We start from the raw sequence: 10,519 nt of genomic DNA on the forward strand, positions 1-10,519 counted from the left end.
AACGTATTGTGGTGACCCAGCTTGAAGTTCGACTAGTTATTTACTGTAGTTGAAGCCGTTATTTACTGTAGTGAGTGTAAAAGCTAAGGCATAGTTAATGTTTCTCTTGATCGTAAGTAAAGAAAAACAATCCGTATAACACAACATTGTCTACTTAAGAAATGATAAGAAAAAATGAGAGGCAAAAGAAAGAGTATTCTTTCGTTTTACTAATTCAGTTTCGGCGTTTTGTTGGGTAGCTTCTGTTAATAAATGGAGTAATCCAACTCTGAATAACATATATACGCTAACATAACGAATAAAAATTTTATGCAGCAATGCATCAAACGTTGACCACCGAACTTTGAAAATCAAAGCAATATTTATTTGTTATTAAAGCTTTGGGTTAAGATCTCCGCGGCCACTTTTATATACTTGGTAAAATAAGTCCATTTTATGTACTAAAACTATAGGAACTACAAAATGCCATAGATTTATTTTATTGAATTATTTTTCATTATTTTTAATAATGTTATTTCTCTATTGTGTTATTCCGTGCGTTCTTCAACCGCTAGAGCTGACATGAAGGCCCAATGGGTGTGGAAAGCGGCAATTAGTGGTTGTAGACGAATAACTCTGGAACTGTGAAAAGAATAGGTGTTGTTATACTGGACCTAAATGAATTACAGATATATATGTGTGTGGTTGTGTTTACCGTTGGATGTGATGTATCTCAAACCGCAATTTTCATTTTAAGTGATGATTTACCATATTTTCATTAGAAATACCAACACAATTTCCGCGCTTAATAATATTTCATAAATCATTATTGGTTAAGTATATTTCTTTCCTAGTGCTGCACTTGCTCTAACAAAACCAGTTTGATGTCTAATAAAAAAGTCCACTACATTCTCTTATCGGAAACGGTTCTCTTCTTTCTCTCTCTTTTGCACGAGCATAAGCAGCAGCATTTGTTGTTATTAATTTGTTGGTGTTTGTTCGTCTTACACGCTGCAGCACTACAGAGCACAGATTTTGTTTGGCTTTCATTGCGACGTGTGTTGTATGTTGTGTGTTTGCTTAGCGAAGTTTTTGTCTCATAATTTGGTCTGCTTGCGAAGACGGTTAGAGGCTGGTCGCGGAAGGTATGACGATAGTTTTTGTAAAGAAACGTTGACAAACACGTTAACGTGTTAAATGCTGACGTATACAATATTAAAATTATGGAAATCACTCATTAAACACATAAAATACATCAACCATTATTTTTAAATTAAAATTAAATATATATTTTTTTTAATAAAAGGTTGCTCCATTGTCAAAAAAACAGAACGAATCCGATTTGGATAAGAAAATAGTTAACCAAGGCGATTTTGTACGCATTCTTAAAAATAAAAAGGCACCAAAAGCTGAAATCGACGTCGAAGTCAAAAAGCTGCTTGAACTCAAGGCAGTCTACAAGTCATCAACTGGCAAAGACTGGAAACCTGGACAGAGTGCAACAAATACACAAAGTGCCACGACCACATCAGGCGATGCGCACACACTAAATGAAAAAATAATTACACTTGGAGATTCTATACGTGAATTGAAATCTAAAAAGGAATCAAAAACAATCATAGAGACTCAAGTTAAAGCCCTTTTAGATCTCAAGGCTGAGTATAAATCAGTTACTGGACAAGATTGGAAGCCAGGAGTAGTTGCACCAATCGTTGTCAAAAAGGAAAAGTCTTTAGATGCTGTTGATAGCAGTATAATCGAGTCTTTACTAAGCAAAATAACTCAACAAGGGGATAAAATTCGAGAACTTAAATCTGCAAAAGCAGACAAAGCTACCATAGAGCCAGAAGTAAAAGTATTACTTGCACTTAAAACGGATTATAAAAATCTTACAGGTCAGGATTGGAAAATTGGCGCTACAGCACCTCAGCAAACCGATGTCACAGCGGAAGTAATAAAAATTGATCTAACCAGTGAATCAAATAATTCAGAGTTAGAAAGCATTTTAGAAAGAATCCAAAGTCAGGGTAACAAAATCCGTGAATTAAAATCGCAGAAAGCTCCTAAATCATCTATAGAACCAGAAGTTCACATTTTACTTAAACTAAAGTCTTCGTATAAAACACTAACAGGTAAAGATTGGACACCTGAAGCAAAAATGGACAGAACTAAAGCAGCAACTACACCTAACATATCTTCGGCAACCGAAAAAGAACTACTTACGAAAGAAATAAACGAGCAAGGCGAGAAAGTGCGTACAGCTAAAACCAAAAACGCATCAAAGGACGTAATTGACGCTGAAGTTAAGAAGTTATTAGCGCTTAAAGCTAAATACAAAGAAGTTACTGGCACAGATTTCCCCGTAGCTGGACGTGGAAGTAGCAGTTCTGCAAAGAAAACCACTGAAAAAGGTACTAAGACCCAAAAAACTGAATTGAAAAATGCCTCGAAAACGGAAACACCAACTGGCGCTGTTAAGAAACAAACTCGTTTAGGCCTTGAAGCAACCAAAGAAGACAATCTGCCTGAGTGGTACACACAAGTAAGACTTAATTTCTAGTTAAATCTAATAACTTTTTCTATATATCTCAATTTAAATTTTTTAGGTTATAACCAAAGGTGAACTTATTGAATACTATGACGTTTCCGGCTGTTACATTCTACGACATTGGTCATTTGCTATTTGGAAGTATATAAGATCTTGGTTTGATGGCGAAATAACAAAAATGGGGGTAAAAGAATGTTATTTCCCGATGTTTGTTTCAAAAGCAGCTTTAGAAAAGGAGAAAACGCATATTGCTGACTTTGCACCTGAAGTAGCTTGGGTTACTAAATCCGGTGAGTCTGATTTAGCTGAGCCAATTGCAGTACGTCCAACGTCTGAAACAGTTATGTATCCTGCATATGCAAAATGGGTTCAGTCATATCGTGATTTACCGATTCGCCTAAATCAATGGAATAACGTAGTCGTAAGTTATAAGTCAATTTCTGCAATCTGCAATATGCAATATGCAATCTGCTCCATGTACCAACTTATTTCTTATCTTCTTATTTTGATAGCGTTGGGAATTTAAACATCCGCAACCATTTTTACGTACACGAGAATTTCTTTGGCAAGAGGGACATAGCGCTTTTGCAAACAAATCCGAAGCTGAAAAAGAAGTTTTAGATATATTAGAATTGTATGCACAAGTCTACACAAATCTCATGGCAATACCAGTTGTTAAAGGACGAAAAACGGAAAAGGAGAAATTTGCAGGTGGTGATTACACAACTACAGTTGAAGCATTTATATCTGCTTCAGGTCGTGCAATTCAGGGCGCAACAAGCCATCATTTAGGACAAAACTTTTCAAAAATGTTTGAAATCGTTTTCGAAGATCCGGAAACTCAGCAAAAAGAATTTGCATGGCAGAATTCATGGGGTATAACAACGCGTACTATTGGTGTTATGATTATGGTTCATTCTGATAATCAAGGATTGGTTTTGCCGCCACATATAGCGTGCATTCAAGCAATCATTGTACCATGTGGAATTACTGTTAACACGAAAGAAGATGAACGGGAACAATTAATGCAATCATGTAAAAATCTCGAAAGACAATTGAGTGCGAAAGGTATACGTTGCGAAGGAGATTACCGTGATAATTACTCTCCAGGCTGGAAATTCAATCATTGGGAATTAAAAGGTGTTCCTATTCGTATTGAAGTCGGACCTAAAGATATGAAAGCAAATCAAATTGTAGCAGTACGCCGCGATTCAGGTGAAAAATTGATTTTAGCTTTGGATGATGTCGACTCAAAAATTCAGCAACTTCTTGAAACAATTCACGATAGCATGTTGGCGAAAGCACAATCAGATTTGGTTCAGCACACAAAAATAACAAAGAACTGGTCCGACTTTTGCATGTTTTTAGATCAGAAGAATATATTACTTTCTCCATTCTGTGGTGAAACGTCATGCGAAGATAAAATCAAAGCCGATAGTGCAAGGTAAGTATTCAGTACAGTACAGTACAGCACAGTCGCATGTACATGTATACATTTATAATTATTTTTTCTTAATTGTTTAATTTGACAGAGATCAAGAAGCTGAGCCTGGTGCTCCAGCTATGGGTGCTAAGTCGTTATGCATACCATTCGATCAACCAGCTGCCATAACAGTAGCTGACAAATGCATTCATCCAAGCTGCACAAATAAACCTAAATTTTACACGCTGTTTGGACGTAGCTATTAAAAAGCATGTAAAAAATTGGGATTCAATTCGATTGAATTTAATAAAAATAAATTAAACTTTTAATGTTATACATATTTGAAAAAACTTTTACAATTTTGTTAATTTGCACATTAGGTTATTTAAATAAAAATTGAAAATATGAAATTTGTTTCTTATTATTAAACGTAGATTTTTTGTTATGTGAAATCTCCACCTTAGTTCTCTGAAATTAGTAAATCAGAAAATATCACTTATTTCAACTCTAACTTGCGTTATTAAAAACAATTAATTAATCTCTATTAACCTCGACCAAAATTAGATTATCTTTTGTATGGGAAATCTGTGATTAAACAACTAGATAACTACTTTGATCTCGATAATTGCTTTAGGACGTGTGCGAGTTAGGCTAAGTTGATACTAAACCAAATGGGAGATTTTTTGGGATTTTTTGCACTGCACACATTTAGCCATTTATCAACACATATCGACACATCACTACATTACCGGCACAACTTAAAATTTCCCTCATTTAGAACACAACTTAGGTCGTGTGCGAGTTAGGCTAAGTTGCGTTCTAAATGAGGGAAATTCTAAGTTGTTTCGATAATGTATTGATGTGTCGATACGTGTTAATAAATGGCAATACAAAAAATCCCAAAAAATCTCCCATTTGGTTTAGCATCAACTTAGCCTAACTCGCACACGTCCTTAGCCTAACTCGCACACGACTATAATATAATTTTGAGAATATAAAAAAGAGTGAACCAAAAAATAAAATGAAAAGTAAATTGTTTTCTTTTTTTATTTTTTTTCAATATAGTTCTCCGCTCCATTTTCTAATTCCTTATTGTTATTTCTTAGTTTTGAACTCAATATAATTATTGTTGTAAAGGAATCATTAAACTTAATTAATCACCTATACATGTAAAACTTTACTAAAAGTTTGGTTTGAACGTTTTTAATGATATTATAAACCTATAGGCTAATATAGCCTATATATAAACCTATTTAATTGTTTGGTAGCTTTATACTCAAGCAAGTAAGAATTGTGGATAAAGCAGAAATGATAATTAATTAATAACCTAATGTAATTACTTTGTTAGTGAATTCTATTATGTATTACATATAATGTATAAAGACTGGAATCGGCTCTCTTTTTTTTTCATCTATAATTTAACTGAAATTTATTTTAATCTAAAATTCGAATAATTTAAAAATTTCATTTGAAATAAATTACATATTACAATAAAACTGTAATAATAATTGCACAGCATTTATGGTCGTGATTTAAGTCTCAAAACTGATATAGTCTCAACATATACTTAGTCAGCAAAGTGATATAATTCAATCTTAAGACTTGAACTAAAACTACAAAATCCACCTTTGTTATTTGTAGTGGAATTTATGTCATGTGGTCTAATAGTCAGCTTCAAACGGGCTACAATTGATTTGTGAATGAAATTAATTGTATTTTGTATTGCTAAAGTTGCATTCTGTATAAAATGAAGCTAATAGTAATTTAGAGCAAAACAAGATTTGACGATGCATGACAAAATATCTCCAAATGAATTATATAGGTGCGAGTTCGAGTACATTGAGGTAAAGTAAATTGAAATTTCCTAGGGATTTTTTGCACTATACTTATGTAAATATTTATTTATTTACAATTTTTGGTCAAATTTATTTATTTATTTATTAAACATCTTATAAAATTTTCTAGATGGTAACATCTAGATTAACCTAATTTATATTTAATTTAGCCTACCCGAAATTCTGATAAATACCAACATTCGCTGCCATACCAACATAATATACTATTTCCCTCAATTTACTCGAACGCGCACACGGCTATAGTCAAATAAAATTTGATTTAAAAAAAAACTAGAAGTAATTATACATTTGAAAAATAAAATTAAAAAATACAACTCTGTTGCAAATTTTTTATCTATACAATTGTAGTTGTAAATCAACTCATGTCAGGAAAAGAAAGCAACAGCGGCATTTCTAGATCTGAGCTAAGTTTGTCTACATAAAAGCAGAAGATTTTTTCGGATAGTACGCGTATATAGAACAATTTTTAATTAAAAGTTTGTATTTTCGAGATCGAAAATGGTTAAAGAGAAGAAGCAATTCAAGATTGGCGATTTAGTGTTCGCCAAAGTTAAAGGATACCCAGCATGGCCAGCAAAAATCACGAAATACAACAATAAGAAGTATAACGTATACTTCTACGGCACAGGAGAAACTGCGAACATAAAAATAGAAGATCTATTTAAATATGAAGAAAATAAAGAGAAATTTTCCACTGAGAAAAATTTAAAGCGTTCCAATTTCCGCGAAGCGATTGAACAAATCGAAGCCGCATTAAAGGGGGAAGACTCTGCCCCAATTGATTTGCCCAGTGTTGCTCTAACGGACACATCAGTAGGTGATTATACTGGTGATGATACGTTAGCGAGTATAAATAATAGCATCACTGTTCATGACACACAGGAAGTGAATGAAATTATTAATACGCCTGAGGTGTTAGAAGACGTTTCTGAAGAAAAAGAAATTGACGAAGTGGTTACTGAAATCAAAGATAAGACTCAGTTGAAAGATTCCAAAAACGTTAGCCGCAGTGGTAGAAAAACTAAACCTAAGCGATATTCTGAGGATGACAATGTTACAGCACATCAAGCTAAACGCAAAGTTCCAAAGGAAGGTATGTAAATGCTTTAATATAATATAAAGGGGCGAAGACGTTGGTATACTTAATAATTGGCGCGATAGTATATAATTGTGAATGTAATGATTAATGTAGCTTAGTAGAATTTTTTAAATATCTCGTAATAAGATTAAATGTGCAGAAACAGTCTTTTACTTACTTCAAAATATTTATCAAATTATAATGAATAAATTGGTTTACCAACTGCTAGCTGAATTAACACATTATTTCATCTTCTGCTTAATTATTATATTTTATAATTTAAAGTAATATATATTTTTATTTCAGGTATTGGTGCAGCTGATGCCAAAGTAAAATCATCCAAGAAGGTTAATGCTAGTAAGCCAACGGCAACAATCGCGCCAAATGTAAAGTCACAAAACTACGATAATGTTCTATTGGCTCTCATTCTACCCACAAAATGCATTGGGATTAAACTTGATTATAATAAGCCCGAATCTTTTCCATCTGTAAGCGATCGTCTCGAATGGGAAGCCGAAGCCCTCAAGGAAGCAAAAGAATTAAAAGAGAAACTGGAGATCGGAGAAATCAAACTAGAATCAGTAAAAGATAAAGTTATCTTAGATGTCCCAATTGGAAAACTCAATGCTGAAATTTCTGCAGATTTTACTTCACAAATGGTAGAACGAGAAAGTGCACTTTTTGCTGAACGCGATTTTCTTACCCAATGTCAGAAATTACGTGAATGCTTGGGGTTGAAACGTGCATACGTTGATAAGTGTCTGGAGTTATTGGACAATTTTAAGAAGTTTCAATTAAACCAATTGATGTTATTGCGTAATCCGGACTGTGTGGATATTATACGCCGCTTGCGTCGCTATGTAGGAAATTTGAAGCAGTGGAATTTAAGTAGCGACGAGGAGGCACGATTTAAGACAAACGCTGAAATAATACGTCAGGATGCCATAACTATATACAATAATTTTAAGAGATTATTTAATTACAATGGCGAAAAACAGTTTTGGGACGAATTTACTGAGCATGCAAAAGAATTTAAAGAGGTAACACGGAACTTAGGTGAACAGCATCGTGTATTTTTGACGGAAAATGTTTATCAAAAATTATTAGCTAAGCGAGAAAACGTAACTCGTGAAGAACACGAATCAAACTCACAAAATTCGTTGCAAAACGAGGAAGAAATTGATCAGCTAGAAGAAGCAGTTAATGATGACACCCATGATGATATACCCATTGATGCTTAGAATTTAATTAAACAGTTAAACACATACCATTGAAGGGACGAATGCAAATATTACTTGCAAATGTTGCATTACCTTACATTTTCTATTTACATTAGTATGAATTAAAATAAGGAAATTGTAAATCTTTTATAGGTTTAATATAGTAACTTCAATTAATTTCTCTGAAAACAAAATTTTCTATTGAAATTTTTAATTTTAGCTTTAAAATTTTAGCTTGCAAGTTGCTTTCAACAAAACTTTAATTGTCATGTTATGAATAGTCCATAATGTTAAAATAAAGTCTCATGAATAAAGTAAATATCAATAAAGTTCAATGCATTCTCTGCTTGAGTTGGAACAATAATTATTAAAATTAAGTTAATAGAAATAAATTATTTAACTTCAGTCACTGTAGAGGAATGCAAACTGTTACAGCTTGGGTTATTCCCCGTTTCTTTGGAAGGCTGCTTTCGTAAAAACAATAACGAAGGCTATGAGCGGCACTTGATGGTTGCTGACAATATCGGATTCTACTTAAATCATGTACATTACCAATTTCTGGGAAACCGATATCGTTTACCTTTCTTGTGACAGAAGTTATTAGCAGCATTTAATCTTCGATAGCATATGGAATTGTTTGTTGGTATTGTGCCAATCAGGGTAGTCTTATCACAATCGACATTGCTAAATAGCAGTAAGAAATGTTAAAATCTTATAATAAAATATTTTATAAAGTGCATTAGACACTTCTAAATTTTTTCTTAATTTAAATATAATTTATTATACATAATTTATTTAAGTAACTTTTTCAACTCATCATCCATGTTTTGTTTTGAAGGATCGGCTAGTTTACGCTGCTTCGTTAAATCTCTGTAGTACTGCTCCTTTGCTTTCCGTTTTGCACGTTGTTCTGGTGTCTCTTTTGATTTTCTTATTTGGCTTCGTTTATTTTGATATTCCCGTTGCAGTGCTAAGCGCGCAGCTGTTTCTTCTGGCGTTTCTGAAGCTTCTAAACGGTGTCTAGATAAAATTTTTTGCTGCGCCTGACGACGCTTGCGTTCAGCAGTTTGTTCAGGAGTCTCATTTTCTCTTTGCTTTTGGCGTGATAACCGCCTTTCAACTGTTTTACGTTGTTTTTCAACATTCCACTCATCTTCCGTTAGCTTTAATTGCTGCAATAAACGCTTCTTCATTGTTGCGACCCGTTGTCTAAGTAGTCGGGATTCGGTTTGTTCTGGTGTTTCACGGGCGCGGCGATCACGCGTTTGCTTCGCTACTAAACTACGTCTATTATCTAAATTTAAATCTGTTGTTTCCAAATCTTCCGAAGTTGTGCTATCTTTATCCAGTTTACATGTCTTAGCCTTTCGGTTATAACCACGTTTACGAGTTCTTTTGTTTAATTCAGTTTGATCTGTTGATTTTTGTTTATCTGTTGCGTTACTGGTAAATAAGGGATCCGGCAGATCGCTGTTTGATTCCGCATTCAATGCAATGAACTCACAATACTCCTCCTTAATATGAACTGGCATATGTTTGTACCCCTCATTTTCCGCTTTTATATCGGCATCTTCCAGCTTTGAAACTCCATCAGTTTTGTTCTTTAATTCAGAAGAGTAGGCAGTTGAACACTGCCCAGTACTATACAAACTCACATCAATATCTGTAGTATTTGTTAAAAATAATTTTTAAGTCAGGTACTAATTTAATGTAATTCACTTAACTTACCGTTGGGATTTAAAGAATCATTTGTCAATGGAAAATTCGTTTCTGTACTATCTGCATCAGTAACGCTATTAGTTGTATTCTCCATTACATTTGGATTATTATTTTTGTTTTTCTTTAAAAGAAATGTACACAAATTGTTATTTGTGGTAAGATATAATAATTTATAAATGTATTTATATAAATTTGTTTACAAGTTCATCGATTTTTTCTGCACAGGGTTACCGTATTTTCTCAATTTGAATGTACATATGCATATATATAATGAGGTAAATCTGTAATATGGCATATACGGTACCAGGTTAAATAAAATTTATCTGTGAATATATATTTCATTACAATACGCTTCTCCTTAAACAATCAACTCAACAAATGTGTAGCAAGTGATATCAAACACATAAAATCTGTATAAAAATGTGCTCTTAAATGTTTTGATAATTGTAAGTGTAAACATACAATTAGAATCATGATGTTCGCAGTTGTCACATAATTTAAAATAATTTATTCCGTTTTATTATGAATATTATACCGCAAGCAAGGAAAATTAATTACTGTTCACAGGGTTTAATAACAGCAAAGTTAAATAAAGGCATGTTCTTTGTTAGTCGGGACTATCATATAGTTCTGGAACTGATCACTGTTCACTTACAACAGCTTTAGGTAACAGGAGCTTTAGGTAACAGGATATAA

General features: G+C 33.2%; 3 protein-coding genes across 3 annotated transcripts; 2 read left to right on the forward strand and 1 right to left on the reverse strand.

Moving 5' to 3' along the window:
* Positions 1-343: 343 nt before the first annotated feature.
* Positions 344-4,319, forward strand: LOC119683310 (bifunctional glutamate/proline--tRNA ligase-like). Its single transcript, XM_038096959.1, has 6 exons — positions 344-417; positions 1,286-1,359; positions 1,867-2,521; positions 2,586-2,948; positions 3,040-3,971; positions 4,060-4,319. The coding sequence occupies exons 3-6, from the start codon at positions 2,138-2,140 to the stop codon at positions 4,214-4,216; spliced, it is 1,836 nt and encodes a 611-aa protein (XP_037952887.1). The 5' UTR covers positions 344-417; positions 1,286-1,359; positions 1,867-2,137; the 3' UTR covers positions 4,217-4,319.
* Positions 4,320-6,167: 1,848 nt separating this feature from the next.
* LOC119679551 (PC4 and SFRS1-interacting protein-like) lies at positions 6,168-8,425 on the forward strand. The gene is made up of 2 exons (XM_038091967.1): positions 6,168-6,899; positions 7,191-8,425. Exons 1-2 carry the CDS (start codon positions 6,305-6,307, stop codon positions 8,123-8,125), a joined length of 1,530 nt encoding a protein of 509 aa, XP_037947895.1. The 5' UTR covers positions 6,168-6,304; the 3' UTR covers positions 8,126-8,425.
* A 438-nt stretch (positions 8,426-8,863) lies between these two features.
* On the reverse strand, positions 8,864-10,029 carry LOC119679552 (stress response protein nst1-like). The gene is made up of 2 exons (XM_038091969.1): positions 9,833-10,029; positions 8,864-9,767 (listed from the first exon to the last, which is right to left on the reverse strand). The coding sequence occupies exons 1-2, from the start codon at positions 9,915-9,917 to the stop codon at positions 8,896-8,898; spliced, it is 957 nt and encodes a 318-aa protein (XP_037947897.1). The 5' UTR covers positions 9,918-10,029; the 3' UTR covers positions 8,864-8,895.
* Positions 10,030-10,519: the final 490 nt, after the last annotated feature.

The sequence above is a fragment of the Teleopsis dalmanni genome, chromosome 2 (genome assembly GCF_002237135.1).
Source record: "Teleopsis dalmanni isolate 2A chromosome 2, ASM223713v2, whole genome shotgun sequence".
In the NCBI taxonomy this organism is placed as follows: domain Eukaryota; kingdom Metazoa; phylum Arthropoda; class Insecta; order Diptera; family Diopsidae; genus Teleopsis; species Teleopsis dalmanni.